This window comes from Hippopotamus amphibius, chromosome 2 (genome assembly GCF_030028045.1).
Source record: "Hippopotamus amphibius kiboko isolate mHipAmp2 chromosome 2, mHipAmp2.hap2, whole genome shotgun sequence".
Taxonomy (NCBI): Eukaryota; Metazoa; Chordata; class Mammalia; order Artiodactyla; family Hippopotamidae; genus Hippopotamus; species Hippopotamus amphibius.
In genome coordinates this window covers 20591560-20607500 of record NC_080187.1, presented here as the reverse complement: position 1 = coordinate 20607500, position 15941 = coordinate 20591560, and the positions used below count along the sequence as shown (strand labels likewise).

Below are 15941 nucleotides of genomic sequence, written 5' to 3'. Positions count from 1 at the left end.
AGGATAGTTTATCCGGGGAGCTGTATTACTGCCCCCTGCCAGACCCTTGACACTGTCAACTGTTCGTTGAGTTGTCCATGGGCGCCCTCTTGTGGGCCTTTATGGAACAATGGATGTTGCTGGCTGCGGGGACCCTCCAAGCATCTTTTTAGAAAGCTTCCTTGAGTGGTGGGGGAGGCAGCCATGAGCCATTCTGAGCCCAGGGCTAGACACTGAAGGGAAGATTGAGATGAATGAATCGGACAGGGCTCTTACCCTCTCTGAGCTTGAGGTTTAGTTGGAGAGAGGTTGGAACCCTCCATGAAGACAGCAGGCAGAGGGAGACGTGGCCTTGGCCCACGGAGGATTTAAATGAGCAAGAAGGGACAGTGTGAGTGGGGGTGTGGAGGTAGGAACTGCCTGGTCTGTTGGCAAGAAACAAGAGGAGAGGCATGTGGAGTAGTGGACGGGAAGGGTGCCTTTGAATTCCAGAATAAGAAAAGAGACTTTCCTCTTAAGGAGACTGAGGTTTTGAGCACCCTTCCCCCACCCCCAGGCCTACACCTGTTATGCCAGCATCCAGAGATGTTAACCGACCCTGTGGAATCACTGTTCTGTCTCTCCAACCACCTTCCCCCTCTCCTAGAGTCGTTTTCTCCCGCTGACTGGTCATCTCCGTGTGTTTCTTTAAGGGTGAAAGTGGGTTACCCGGGCAGCTGGGTCCCCCTGGCAAACGAGGGACAGAAGGTGGAACAGGACTTCCTGGGAACCAGGGGGAGCCTGGATCCAAGGGCCAGCCGGTGAGTGAGCTCCAGGGAACATGTTCATACATGGGCATATACAATACTCAACGTTCACACAGGCACACACACAGACCCAGAAGCCACCTTCCTGCTCTGTGACAAGGGCAGAGCAGCACCCACTGTGGGGACTAGACACCATTCTGCTTCCCCTGAGTTGGGGGGTGGGGGGGTGGAAAAAAGCTGAGAAATGAGATATGAGTGCTCCCTTCAGAATGAGGAGAGGTGATCCCAACCAGAACCCTAAATAGCCTTAAATAGCCTTGTACCTATCAGAGAAATTGCATCTATAGTTTAAAAAACGTCTCACAAAGGCTCAGATGACTTCACTGGTAAATTAGAGTAATTGTTTACAGAAGAAAAAATACCAATTCTGTATAAGCTCTTCCAGAAAATTGAAGAGGAGGAATACTTCCCAACACATTCTATGAGGCTAGCATTACCCTGATGTCAATTTCAGACAAGACATTAGAAGAAAACTACAGACCAATATACCTCATAAGTATAGATACAAAAATTCTCAACACAATTTTAGAAAAATCAATCTGAGAATACATTAAAAGGAGAGTACATTAAGGTCAAGTGAGGTTTATCCCAGGAATGCATGGATGGTATAACATTTGAAAAAAAATCAATATAACAAACCGTATTAACAAACTAAAAAAAAAAATCCAATTAATTATCTCAATAGATGCAAGAAAAGTAATTGATAAAATCCAGCTCCATTTCTGATAAAAATTCTCAACAAACTTGGTATAGAAAAGAACTTCCTCAACTTGACAAAGACCATCCATGAAAAATCTATAGTTAACCTCGTACTTAATAGTGAATGACTGAATTCTTTCTCCCAAAGAGCAGAAATGAGTCAATGATATCTGTTCTCACCACTTCTATTCAACATTGCATTGGCAATTCTAGCCAATGCAGTAAGGCAAGAAAAATATAAGGCATTCATATCAAAATGGAAGAGGTGAAACTTTTCATTTGTAGATGAAATGAAGGTTTATGTAGAAAATCCAATAGAATCTTCAATAAGCTACTAGAATAAGTGAGTTTTAGCAAGATAGCAGAACACCCACCCGGTATACGCAAATGAATTGTATATGCTAGCAGTAAGCAATCGGAATTTGAAACCTAAAAGCAAACTATTTACAATAACATAAAAATATGAAATAGAGATACCTGACAGTAGGTGTGCAAGACATGTACACTGAAAAATTATAAAGTATTGTTTAGATAAACTGAGGAAGACCTAAATAAATGGGAGATATTTACTGTGGCTATGAGTCTAATGACTCAATATTGTTAAGATGTCAGTTTTCCTCACATTGGTCTATGGATTCAATGCAATCCCAATTAAAATCCCATCAGGCTTCTTTTGTAGAAAATAAAAAGCTGATTCTAAAATTTATTTGGAAACGCAAAAGACCTAAAATAACCAAAACAACTGGGAAAAAGAAGAGCAAAGTTGAAGGACTAACAGTAGTTGATTTCAAGACATAAAGTGGGGAGGTGGGTGGGAAGAATTGGGAGATTGGGATTGACACATATACACTGTTGATTCTAAGTATAAAATAGATAGCTAATGAGAAACTACTGTATAGCTCAGGGAATTCTACTTAATGCACTGTGGTGACCTAAATGGGAAGGAAATCCAAAAAAGAGGGGATATGTGTATATGTATAGCTGATTCATTTTACAGTACAGTAGAAACTAACACAACACTGTAAAGCAACTATACTCCAATAAAAATTAATTTAAAAGAAATAACTGGGAAAAAAAAGACATAAGCCTACAGTAATCAAGAAAGTATGATATTACCATAAATATACTAACGGATGAATAGAACAGAAAAAGTAATCCAGAAATATATTCATTCATATGCAGACAACTGACCTTTGACATAGGTGCAAAGGCAGTTCAGTGGATACAGACCAGTCTTTTCCAGCAATGGCTCCAGAGTAATTGGGTACCTCATACCATGTGCAAAAATTAACTCAGCATGGATCACAAACCTAAATATAAAATGTAAAATGTTAAAACTTCTAGAAGAAAGCATAGAAGAAAATCTTTGAGACATTGGGTTATAAAAAGATTTCCTAGATATGACATCAAAAGCATGATTTGTAAAAGAAAATTTGATAAATTGGACTTCATCAAAATTTAAAACTTATGTTTCTCAAAAGGACACTGTTAAGAGAATGAAAAGACACGCCACAAACTAGGAGAAAGTACAAATCATATCTGGTAAAGGATTTATATCTAGAATACATACAGAACGCTCAGACTCAATAGTAAGAAAATAAGCAGCCCAACTTAAAAATTTATGCAGGACTTCCCTGGTGGCACAGTGGTTAAGAATCCACCTGCCAATTGCGGGGGACATGGGTTTGACCCCTGGTCCGGGAAGATCATGCCACAGCGCAGCAGCCCGTGCATCACAACTACTGAAGCCCGCATGCCTAAAGCCTGTGCTCTGCAGCAAGGGAAGCGACCACAGTGAGAAGCCCGTGCACTGCAACAAAGGGTAGCCCCTGCTCGCCACAACTAGAGAAAGCCTGCGTGCAGCACCAAGACCCAATGCAGCCAAAAATAAATAAATCTTTAAAGAAATAAAAAATAATAAAAATTTACACAAAAGAGTTGAATAGACACTTAAAAGAAGATATACAGATGGCAAAAAGACATGAAAAGATCAGTATCATTAGTCATTAGGCAAATGCTCCTTAAAACCACAGTGAGGCGCTACTGCACACCTATTAGAATGGCGAAGCTTATAAAAGACTGATCACACCAAGTGTTGGCAAGGATGTAGAGCAATCGGAACTCTCACACTGTGCTAATAAGAATGTAAAATTGTACAACCACTCTGGAAAACAGTTGATCAACTTCTTTAACAGTTAAGCAAGAGGGGCTTCCTTGGTGGCGCAGAGGTTAAGAATCCGCCTGCCAGTGCAGGGGACATGGGTTCAATCCCTGCTCTGGAAAGATCCCACGTGCTGCGGAGCAACTAAGCCTGAGCCTGTGCTTTAGAGCCCATGAGCCACAACTATTGAGCCCACGTTCCACAACTACTGAAGCCTGCATGCCTAGAACCTGTGCTCTGCAACAAGAGAAGCCACTGTGATGAGAAGCCTGCACACCGCAACAGAGAGCAGCCCCTGCTCTCCACAACTAGAGAAAGCCTGCGCAGCAGCCGGGAAGACCCAACACAGCCAGTTAATAAATAAATAAATAAATAAATTTATCAAAAAAAAAGTTAAGCAAGAACCTACCACATAACTTAGGCCTCTGGAATCATACACCTCATCTGAATCGAGCACACTCCACAACATCTGTGTGACTTTGAGCAAGTTCCTGCCCTCTCTGAGACGTCGCTTCCTGGTCTGTGAACATGGCGTATTGTGTCTCCCCAGGCCAATGTGGGAACACGCATGGTGTGCACGTAGCAGGTCCTCAGCTTTTAGGGGTTACTTTGAGGGGCCCATTCCTTAATAGAGCCTTTGGGGGAATTCTCTGGAGATCCAGTGGCTAGGACTCCTTATACTGCAGGGGGCCCAGGTTTGATCCCTGGTCAGGGAACTAAGATCCCACCAGCCATGTGGCCAGGAAAAAAAAAACAGAGCCTCGGGATGGGTTGGGAAGTCCATAGCTCCTTCCATTCTCTTCCTTGAAGACCTGGGACAGGAGATCCTGAGTGTTCTATAACATCCCCCTTGGAATCCCTGTGCTGGCCTCCACTTTCCCATCTGACAGAAGCAACAGGCTCCTGCCCCCTCAGAGTCCAGGCTGTCCTGGCATCTGGTCTGTGAGCCGTTCACAGTCATCTGATCCCTTCGAAATGGAGTCACTGATATCCCTGCGAGGCAAGCCCAGGCGTCCTGCGTGACTGGCCATGCACCCTTGTCTTGGCCCCATTCACCCCATCTCATCCTGTTCTCCCCACAGGGTGACTCTGGTGAGATGGGATTCCCAGGAATGGCTGGCCTCTTTGGACCCAAGGTACAGATTCCTATTCCACACTATCCCTCTTGGGGTCCCGTCCATCCACCTACTTGTTCATTTATTCATTTGTTTATTCATTCAGTTATTCAGTATTCATTTATTCATTTATTAAAACAAGTAGTTTTTGAGCATTTGCGATGTGGGTTGGAACACAGCCAGACTCTAGCATGAACACCCCTGTCTCCCAGCACTCACATTCTAGCAGACCTGGGTTATAAGCCCAGCTCCACAATCTACCTGCTCTGTGCCTTAAGCAAGTTACTTGGTCTCTCCAAGCCTCAGTTTTCTCATCTATAAAATGGGTATAATAACAGCAAAGGGTTGTTACAATTAAGACCAGAGGCCCACACCATTTAGCACCGAGCCAGCACACTGGCACCTGCTTAATAATAGTGGACATTTGTTACTCTTCCTGGAGCCTCTCAGGTAAGGCATCTCTCAACAGGGAGGGCAAAGGTTATCCAGGCCCCAGGGGTGGCGGAACACTGGAGCCCTTGCCCAGTGCCCGCCCAGACACCAACAGCCCTTCCTCTGCCTCCCACAGGGCCCTCCAGGAGACATTGGCTTCAAAGGCATCCAGGGCCCACGGGGGCCTCCTGGCTTGATGGTGAGTCCCCTCCCTGTCTGGCCCAGCAGGGACAGTCGTCCAAGGCCCAAGGCTGGCCAGCCATCAGCTGGGTGGACGCCGCTCCCGCCCCTTCAGTTTCAAGCCCCTCTGCCCACAGTCTCCACTCCCATTTCCACGCCTTTGTTTATGCCGTTCCTGCCCGCTGAGCTACCGCCCTTCCCCTTCACTGCTCCTCTCCCCCACTGGCAGCCCACCCCAGGGCTCACAGGATGGGCTCAGGAGACGCGTGCTCTGGCCCTGCTTGAGGAGGTCTCCCTTCCATCCACTCGGGACGCTCGGGCTGCCGTCTACCTTCCTGCCCCTGTGACTGTATTCCCCAGGCCCCGGGACAAGGACACACAAGCCTTTCTCTCTCCTTTAGGGGAAGGAGGGCATCATTGGGCCCCTAGGAACCCTGGGACCTTCAGGACGCCAGGTATGTGTAGGGGGCTGGCCAGAAAGACTGCTGGGGCAAGACTGTCTCTGTGACCCACGGCCAGTCTGAGCCTCAGTTTCCCCATCTGGGAAATGGAACTTCCCCTCTGAACCCCCCTCTCACTGGGCCATGGTTTATTACAGGGTCTGAAGGGTGACAAAGGCAGCCGAGGGGACTTGGTGAGTGGATGGGCTGGGGGACGGTGGCGGGGGTGGGGCAGGGTTGGGCTGGGGCAGGGGGCGGCCACGGCTCAGCGTGGTCCTCTAACTCTCTCTCCCTGCTTCTGCCCCCCTTCCAGGGATTGCAAGGTCCGAGGGTGAGTGGGCTGGGGTGTGAGGGCTGCGGCGGGAGGGTAGTGGGAGGGGGGGGCGCCCTGGGTTCCCTTGCCCATGACCAGTCGTGTCCTCGGGCATTTTTGTTTCTCCCTCTGGGCCTCGGTCTGTGCCCGGGTCACCATTGTGCCTGGGTCTCAGGTGGGGGGATGCGGCTCCTTTGATCAGGACCTCACTGTTCTCCTTTTCCTCCAGGGTCCTCCCGGTCCCAGAGGGCAGCCCGGCCCACCGGTAGGTAGCTGGGTGCTCCTTGAATTGCAGGGCAGCAGGTGGGGTTCCTCTGAGTGAAACCCAAGGCTGTGCTGGCAGCCTTCACAGGACTGGCCCTGACGTCACAGGCCAGCCCAGGCCTCCGGGACAGTGTAGGACATTCCTGGTGGGGCCCAGGCAGAGACCAGCGTGGGGTTCTCTCATGCCCCGACAGCCCCTCCCGTCTCCCAACAGCCCCCGGGACTGTAGCGCCCAGTCCCCATCAGATACAGACGCAGCCTCTTCTTTTGCAGGGTCCTCCAGGGAGCCCTATCTACTCTGTAAGTTGGAGAACATTCTCTTTTGCCTACTTGGGGTGAGGCCTAGGGGGTGGTGTGGGGAGTGGGTGGCAGCAGACCTCTCTCTGGCCAAGGTGGCCCTGAACTGGGCCTAGGGCTGCCCAAGTCCTTTGCTGCTCCATCCTGGACCCTGGACCCTGAAACAGCAGGAGGATCCCTGGGCGGAGAGACAGCACACCTAGGCTTTAGTCAGAGGGCACCCCTGACTGTGAACCCAGGAAGACCTCCCACCGCTGGCTCTCGGGTCCTGTCGGTACTCTCTGTACAGATCCGCTGACAGCTCTTTAAGGTCTGGTACCGATTCTAACCTGTGTGTGTTGGGAAAGGGGGTTCCCCACACCAGCAAGCAGTTCTGGGGACACCAGCTGGGAGTCCTACAATTCGACTCCATGCTGACACTGTCTGCTTGGAGTCAGCATCAGATTCCACAGGCGGAGGCCTCAGTCCTCTCCACACCCCCCCCCACCCGCACCCTGGCCCTCAGCCCCCCTCCCCCTCTGCCCCACTGCAGACTTGCCAGTGGCAAATCCAGGTGTCACTGTGCTTCTAACCTACTGGCTATAAACCAGAGGTTCCTACCACGTCCTGCTCGGTTTCCATTTATTTGTTAGAGCGGTTCACAGAACTCAGAGATGACGTTTTACATATTAGGTTATGAGTTTATTATAAAAGGCTGTAACTCAGGAACAGCCAGCTGGAAGACGTGCATGGGGAAGAGGCATGAGCTTCCCTGTTCTCCCCGAATCTCCATGTGTTTGCCAACCTGGAAGCTCTCTGAACCCCATCCTTTTGGGATTTTATGAAGTCTTCATTACACAGACAAGATTAAGTCATTGGCCACTGGCAATCGATTCTACCTCCATCCCCTCTCCCCTCCTTGGAGGTTGTGGGGGCGGTAATTGAAAAGTTCCAACCCTCTGATCGCATGGTTGGTTCCACTGACCACCAGCCCCCATCCTTAGGCCCCTTATGAGCTTTCCAAAAGTCACCTCATTAACATAGCAAAAGATACCCTATCCCAGGAGATTCCAAGGGTTTTAGGGGCTCTGTACCAGAAACGGTATTAAGACCGAATATATATTTCTTATTGTAAATCACAATATCGCAGAGTCCTTCCAGCTCAGCTTCTGTGTCCAAAGAGGGTCGGGCAAGGTTGCAGGTCGGGCCCCTGTGTTCCTCCCTGGTGGGTACCTGGCCTATCTGGAAGCACGGTCCCCTCCCAAGCCCTCTGAGGAGTCCATCCCCATTTAACCACCTGTTAGGTGCAGGCCCCGACAGCGTCCCCAGGAATAGGGAGCAGGAGCCCTTGGGCCAAGAGCTGCTCGGAATCCCTATTCTTCTCCCCTCTCTGCTCCTTGCTGCCCTTCTCTCTGTCTCGTCCACAAACATGGACGGACAGCCCTGGCCTCTCCCTCCACGCACTCTCTAGTCCTTCTCATCAATAAGGACGCCGGCAAGGGGGAAGTGAAGAGATCTAGGGAAAAGCCTTTCCCCTCTAAAAAAATGGGAAATGAGAGGGTTTTGAATTTTTTTGAATAATACCTAATATTGAGTGCTTGTTTTATGCCAGACAGCATTAGAAGTGCTTTTCAGGAACTCCCCCCTGGTCCAGTGGTTAGAACTTTGAGCTTTCATTGCCAAGGGTGTGGGTTCAGTCCCTGAACAGAGAACTAGGATCCTACAGACCATGTGGCACAGCAAAAAAAAAAGAGAAAGAAAGAAAAGTACTTTTTACACATTAACTCATTTATTCCTCCCAACAGTTCTGAGAGAGTTTTATTATCATGCCCGTTATCAGGATGAGAGAACTGAGGCAAAGAGAGGTTAAGCAACTTGCCCAGATTGTGCAGTTAGTAAATAGCAAGGCTGGCATTTGAACTTGAGAAGTACCTCCAGAGTCCTGGCTCCAGACCCCGATCCTGGGCTTTACTCTCTGTCCGTTCCTCCCCCTCACTCTTTTCATGGAAAGACCGCGGCTATGCTTCTGGCAAGCCCAGTGCCGGGGCTGGAGCTTCAAGTGTATGTGAGACGATTACAGTGCAAGCCAAAGGGGAGACATGAGGACTGTGGGACTATAGAGAAAGGGGTCCATGCCCAACCTGGGGGCAGAAACATCAGGGAAGAGCTGCCATGGCAGCTGGCATCTCTAGGAGGAGCACAGGGCAGGGTTTCTCAGCTGTAGTGTTGCTGTGCATTTGGAACCAGATGATTCTTTGCTGTGAGGGGCTGTCCTGTGCATTGTAGGATATTTAGCAGCGTCCTGGCCTCCACCCACCACATGCCAGTAGCACCCCCTCCTCCAGTTGTGACAGCCCCTAAAATGTCGAGATATTGCCAAATGTCTCCTGGGGACAGCATCATCCCTGGGTGAGAACCACTGGAATAGTCGTTGGAAGGGTGGAGGGAGGGAAGAGGCGATGGGAGCAGCATGTGCAAAGGCCCAGTGGCTAGACAGAGCATGCTACTAAGAACTTAGAAGTACAATCGTGTGTCTGGTGCATGGAGCACATGTGGGAGAGAGAAGAGAGGCCGGGCCAGAGACCACAGCACTCAGGCCAGGTCTTGTCACCATGCTGAGGAGTTCAGGCTTAACCTTGAGGGTGTTGGAGTGCTATGGAGGTGCCTGGAGGAAGGGAGCAGAAGAGTCTGTTTGCAAGGGGAGGAGGAACAGAGTTCCACGGAAGTCACGCTATTGGCCACGATCGTTCTGGGGAAGGTGGGGTAAGAGGGCTCTCGCTCAGAACCTGGAGCACCCACTTGGTGTGTGTGTTGGGGGCGGTGGGGGGGGCAGGTGACATACCCTGTCTTCTTCCTGCACAGCAACAAGATGACCTTGGGGCAGCTTTCCAGACGTGGATGGACACTAGTGGAGCACTGAGAGCAGAGGTACCACCAGGGGCCCGGCCCACATGGGGTCCCTTCCTGGGGGAGACAGAAATGTTGGCCCATGTGTGGTCAGTGGCACACACTGCATGATTCATGGCCAGAGCAGGGGCCAAAAGAGGCCTGAGCCCTTTCACTTTCCTCCAGAGCCCTCTCCTCCTGAGTCAGGAGGAGATGCTCACCTGGGTCCAGAACCCACAGCACCTTCCATGGTTCAGTCCTACAGCCTGCCAGGAACAGGAAGCTTGTGGTCACTCCACAGGCTCTACTAGGACCCTGGCCAGTGATCATCTCAGCCCCAGGATACCAGGCTGAGCAGGGCCTCAGGTGTCCTTTAGTCGAGCCTGGTTTGCCTTCTTCCCATGATGGGGAACTCACTACCTCCCAGCTCAGACCTTCAGGCGTTTCCATTTGTCCCCTAAGCAGGATGCTGGGGAGAGGTGGTGCTGAGGTGGCTGTCTCAGGGCTCACGATCCAGGGGAAGGGTAGATGGAAAAGCCCGTTATCTTCCTTCCATTCTGGGGGGTCAGTGGAAAGTCCTTCACCAATCCCTTCCCGAGGGATTCAGGACCACTCCCTTGACTCCTCACGGGGAAGGCTCACTGGGGCCTTCCTGTTCTGCACAGAAACCAGGCTGACCCTCTACTCCTCAAGCCTCTAAGCTGTCTTGTCAGATCTGCCCCCACCCATCCCTGGTCCCCAGTTTCTTTATTTAAGTGGAGGGAGACCCAGGCATGCCCCCTGCTGGGAACTCAGATGTCTCCTCAGTAGCAAGAACCTGCAGCTGTAGAGGCTCGGACCTCGGGCCAAGCCAGGACCTCAAGGGCCCGATGGCCACCCTCTCTCCTCACGACAGGGTTACAGCCATCCGGACCGGCTGGTGCTGGACCAGGGAGGGGAGATCTTTAAAACCTTACACTACCTCAGCAACCTCATCCAGAGCATTAAGACACCCCTGGGCACCAAAGAGAACCCCGCCCGGGTCTGCCGGGACCTCATGGACTGTGAGCAGAAGATGGTGGATGGTATGAGGGCGTGTGGGGTCTCGAGCGAGGGCTTCCTGCCCCATAGGTGGGGCAGGTGGGGCAGGGGGTTCCGGGAGGAGCTGGGGGAGGTGATGCATTAGAGTCTTTGCTCAACTGAGCCAAGTTTCTGTCCATTTCCATGCAATGGGACAAGAGCTATGGCAGAAAAAGCCACCACGACCAGGAGGGGACCCCATCATAGCTTCCCTGGAGAGCCAGGATTCCCCCTTCCTGTCTGCACCTCATCCAACTCTCTTCTGTCTCTGGGAGTTGATGTGGTGCCGTGGAAGGACCACAGTTTTGGAGGCAGACAGACCTGAGTTCGAATGTCAGCCCTGCCTCTGACCAGCTCTGTGAGCTGGGCAAGCCACCCTTCTCTCCACTGTACAAGAAGGTGGACAGGTGGTTGGCTGTCCTACTCTTTCAGCTGTGGGGCCTTTGGCTCCCTTGGAAACCCAGAGGAGAAACCAGGTCCTAGCAGAAGTGCCTGGTTGATGGAGTAGAAGCCCTGACTCCCACCAAGCTCTAGGAGGATCACTAGCCTTTGTGGCAAAACCAGTCAATTAACGATCCCTAAATTGCTTGGGCAAGTGGCTCAGCCTCTCTCAACCTCAGTTGTCTCCTCTGTAAAATGGACACTTTCCAATAGCAACATGGGCCAGGGCTCCACCATGTGGCCCCTCCAGGGACTCTGTCAGCCGTGAGCTCTGCCCAGAGGGTTTCCTTCCATCTCTGCGGCTCACAGAATCCCTTTTCTGCTCCCCTTACCTGACTTCATGTCCAATTGGGGCTCAGTTGGTCACAAGGTGCGGGGTCCACCTTCAGAACCAAGCCCCGGGCTCCTCCTCACACACATACACACCCCATCCCATGCTGTCTGCAGGTACCTACTGGGTGGATCCAAACCTTGGCTGCTCGTCTGACACCATTGAAGTCTCCTGCAACTTCACACATGGTGGACAGACGTGTCTCAAGCCCATCACAGCCTCCAAGGTACCCATCTGCTCCCCAACCCCTGCTGGCTGGTCTTCTCTACGCACCACCCCCTGCCCCCTGCCCTGGACCACAGCCCACCCAGGTTTGGGACTGAGCCTTGACTGTCTTGCTACATGGCCTTGGGAAACTCTTTCTGAACTCCAGTTCCTCATCTGTACATTGGGGATGAATTGTTCTAAATCCATGTTTTCCAAACCCTTTCCAGTTGTGTGATGCTAATGGTTCTTTCTTCAAATAGAACTTTCTGCCTAATATCTAAAACAGTGTAGTTAGCCAAGCTGGCCTGGCTTGCACAACCAGGACCATCAGCACAAAATAAGTCAGTGTGATGCTCACCTGGGACATCTGTTCTTGGGTTGTGTATACAGATATGTAACTCACGTTCAGTGCCCACTTACCATGTGATGGTCTCTGGACTGGGAATTGTAGGTGGCCCAGGGCAACTCAAAAAAAACCACAGTGTGCAGTAGCAGTGGGACATAACCACTCCCCTGCCCAGGAAACCCCTCACTGGACAGTGGGTCTGCAGTTGCTGCAAGTCCTCCATACAGGGCAATTCACACTGCAGTGAAAGGGACCCCAGAGCCCACTTGCATCCCATCCCCAGCCCCCAGGGGAAGCTCCAGGAGGTACCTTGTGCTGACTATGTTAGACCAAGTGTTTGAGCATCTATAGGCAAGCCAACTGGTCAACAAGGCTTTGCTGGGTCCCCACCTGAGCAAGGCGCTGGGTTCAGCAGGAAACATGGCAGCCTCACTGCTACCCCCATAGCCAGAGCTCACAGTCCAGCAGGCCCTTTCCCTTCTGACTCTGAGGTTCAGGGGCTGTATGGCAAGCCCTCGTGGCAGAGGGGTGAGGCCAGAGTTGGCATCTGGGTTGGCAACATGACTGCCCATCTGAGTCGCCATCCCAACAGGAAAAATGAACCACAGTTACGTGCTGGTCTCAGCCTGCCAATAACCAAAGTTGTGGTTGGGGCAGCCCTTGTCGTTCCTGTTATGGTTGCAAAATGCCCTCCAGCAATAAGCATGAGGAAACAGAAAAAAAAAATGTAGGTTTCTTACTTACAGGACCTGGAGATTACACGGCACACCTGGAACCCACAGTGAGGTCTCTGGTAGAGAGAAAGAGGGACAGTGCATGGGCCTGGGGTTCTACTTTTATTGGAGGCAGGGGCTAGGATTTCACAGGCTCTCTCTTTATTGGTGAATTTAAAACACACGGGTGGAAATTTTAAGCATGGGAAGAGAAAAAACAAGTGGTCCAAATGGTCAGTTATTAAAATCAACCAGAGCTCTAAAACAAAGGAGCTTCAGTGTTAGGAGGTGGCTTGGCTCTTCCAGGGCCAGTTGTGAGGCTGGCAATGTGTTTACTGGAGATCGCTTTCTTTGAAGTGGATGCCTCAGCCATCAAAGCTTAAGTCAGGCACTTGCATCACAAAAAGAGAATCCCCAACTGTCAGGGCTTACGCTACAATCCACCCTGTGATGCCCTGTGTTATGAGATGCATAAAGTTCACCCTAGTAACTTAAGTGATCTGGTCATATCTCAGTCTATTTATGTCTCTCTCAAACTTGACATTCCAGTCAAAGCCTTGGTAATAACCAATGTTTCCAATTCTGTCCTGTTACAAGGAGAACAGATTCTTATTGAACTTATGAAAGTAACTATACTGCCATGAGAATAAGAATTTGAGAGCTTCTGAATTCTAGAAGGATCAGGTAGGAAGAAACAGAAATTGTTTCATCTTTGTTCACAAAGGTGTTCTTTACCAAATTGCTGTAAGTCATTGCTAGCATAAGGGAAAAGTTTTCCTCAGATGTGGAAACAGAAAATTAAAGAACTGGCAATGTTTCAAACAAAAGTCATAAAAAAATTATAATCATCCTCTTTAATTCATTCAGTCCTGTGTAATTGATCCTTGATCTTGATCTTTTGTTAGCAGTTTCATGAATCCAGTTTTCTTTAGAGTTCTGTAGATTCTTATGGTATGATTTAAAAGTTACCAGAAACCTGTACTTGTCAGAGTCCTTTCCATGAATCTCCTTGAAGATGAAGCACTTTTGCAAAGGCATCAGAGTAAAGCAATAGTTATAAATGACAAAAGACTGACAAAAGAATGACACTTTTAAATACCCATGGTTAAAGATCTGATGGGAGTTTATTATAATGCAGTTAACAAGGAAATTTGGTTATTTCTGTTACACATTGTATTTATTATTTCTATAACAACATTTTAAGATGATAACTGGAATTATGACAGATAACATTACAAATCAGACTTTTAGGGATTTCATATGATTTCTGGAACATTATATTAATAACATATATCCATTCAAGGATATCCGTAAAGAAGGTGTAGCGTTATTTCTTATTTAACGTTTCTCATGTGATTTAACATATCAAATAAGCATAATTAGTTTAATGTCTCTTTTTTTTTTTTTTTTAATAAGGAAAGAGAATGGATCTTTTGAGATGTACCAAGGATTCTCTGGAAAACCCCAAAAAGTACTTCCAGGTCAAGAAGACTTCATTTAGCACTTGCATTTAGGAAGCTTGTCAAAAATATCAAAGGTTTTGGACACTTGACTAAATAAAACCACAGATCCTTGTGAAAAAATGCTTAATTATCTAATAATTAGCCAAAGTGACAAAAGATTTTAAAAGCAAATACAGAAGATTACATAGTTGTGAGCAAAACTTAGCTCTTTTGATATTGAGAAGACTCAGTTGTCTAGGTAATTAAAGACCTGATTAAGACAACATGAAGCACAGGAAATTATTTTGATAAAACAGAAAATCTTTCCTTTCTAACCAGATTACTTAAAAGGTAAAGAAAAACCTTTCATAATCTCATAACAGGAGCAGACCAATACTTCAAGAAAACTTTGTCCTTTTAGCAGATGAGAGAAAATTACATAAGTATATTATTGATATTAAAGCTTATTTTTTAAAAAAAGACTCTTATAACAATCCAATTTTAGCCAACTTGACCATGCAAGGTAAAAATCTTTTTCTCTCTACTGATAATATGCTTAAACTACCTACAAGATCTTCATTAGACAGTGGACAAAGTCAGCCATCATCCCAAGCTAATTTTCTTTTGTAATAGAGATAATATGAATTTATTTGACTAGTAAACCCAGGAAAAGCTGTTTATCTGCAGCATATTTAATGCTGATAACTGTGAAGACATATCTATTTTAATTAAAACAAACTTAGACTAGCTTTTATTTACCAAAGATTGTCCCAGATCATGTGAACTTGAAAAACATTTGGATTAGTTTCTATATTTCTGAGGTTTTGTTTTTTTTTTTTTAAGATTGATTGATTGATTCTATTTTTGGCTACATTGGGTCTTTGTTGCTGAACATGGGCTTTCTCTAGTTGTGGCAAGTGGGGTCTATTCTTCATTGTGGTGCACTGGTTTTTCATTGCAGTAGCTTCTCTTGTTGCTGAGCATGGGCTCTAGGCATTCGGGCTTCAGTAGTTGTGGTGTGTGGGCTCAGTAGTTGTGGCATACGGGCTCTAGAGCTCCGTGGCATGTGGGATCATCCCAGTGCAGGGATCAAACCTGTGTCCCCTGCATTGGCGGGCGGATTCCCAACCACTGCGCCACCAGCGAAGCCCCTATTTCTGAGTTTTAGGGATACCTAATTCCTAAGCGCTCATTTTTAAGCCAATTAAACAGAACCCTTTTACAAATTAATTTTAGCGACACCATTCAGTGGTAGAGAGAGAAAAATATCACATATACATCCAGAGACTTACATAAACACACAGACAGACACTGAGACCCTACAGCTTCCATTCCAAAATTTTAGCCGTGAATCAGGTACAACAGTGTAAAACTCACTAGTTTATAAGTAGCATTTGACTCCAAATTGTGTCTGAGAGGCAGAACAAGTTAAAGTTACCTGCTCCGGTGGCTAATGCTTTTTACCAATATTTGTGGAGATGGCTTTTAAGATTTCTATGTGTTCTTGACAAGTAATCTTAAGGGGGCTGTGGACTAGATTTGGAGTAAGAGAGCTTTTATAGTAGTTTGTATTTTAAAAGGCCTCTTTCCCCCCCTCTTCTTTTTCCTTCAGCCTCAGGCAGTTGTGGGCAGGGTTTTAGTTAACTCCTGGGGTGTTTCCATTTCCAAGATTTCATCTTCAAGGGACAGAGAAAGAATGTAAATTTTCTTCTGGGAGTTTTAGTGCCTTTTGTATGGTTTTGGCAGTTCCAATAAAGTGTTGTAGTACTGCCCTGTAATTAGGGGAGTGTGCTATAAAAATAATTCTGAGTCAAATGGGGCCTCTTCAGAATTGAAAATGAAGAGGGGTCA

The 15941-nt window shown here is 48.0% G+C and overlaps 1 protein-coding gene across 1 annotated transcript in view; it reads left to right on the top strand.

Moving 5' to 3' along the window:
• COL27A1 (collagen type XXVII alpha 1 chain) overlaps nt 1-15941 on the top strand; it is a 143668-nt gene that overhangs the window by 122686 nt on the left and 5041 nt on the right. Inside the window, exons 49-59 of the mRNA XM_057724123.1 lie at nt 672-779; nt 4728-4781; nt 5329-5391; nt 5774-5827; nt 5971-6006; nt 6126-6143; nt 6355-6390; nt 6663-6689; nt 9528-9593; nt 10447-10615; nt 11499-11608. Coding sequence (XP_057580106.1) covers nt 672-779; nt 4728-4781; nt 5329-5391; nt 5774-5827; nt 5971-6006; nt 6126-6143; nt 6355-6390; nt 6663-6689; nt 9528-9593; nt 10447-10615; nt 11499-11608 — 741 coding nt within the window. The remainder of the gene's footprint in view (nt 1-671; nt 780-4727; nt 4782-5328; nt 5392-5773; nt 5828-5970; nt 6007-6125; nt 6144-6354; nt 6391-6662; nt 6690-9527; nt 9594-10446; nt 10616-11498; nt 11609-15941) is intronic.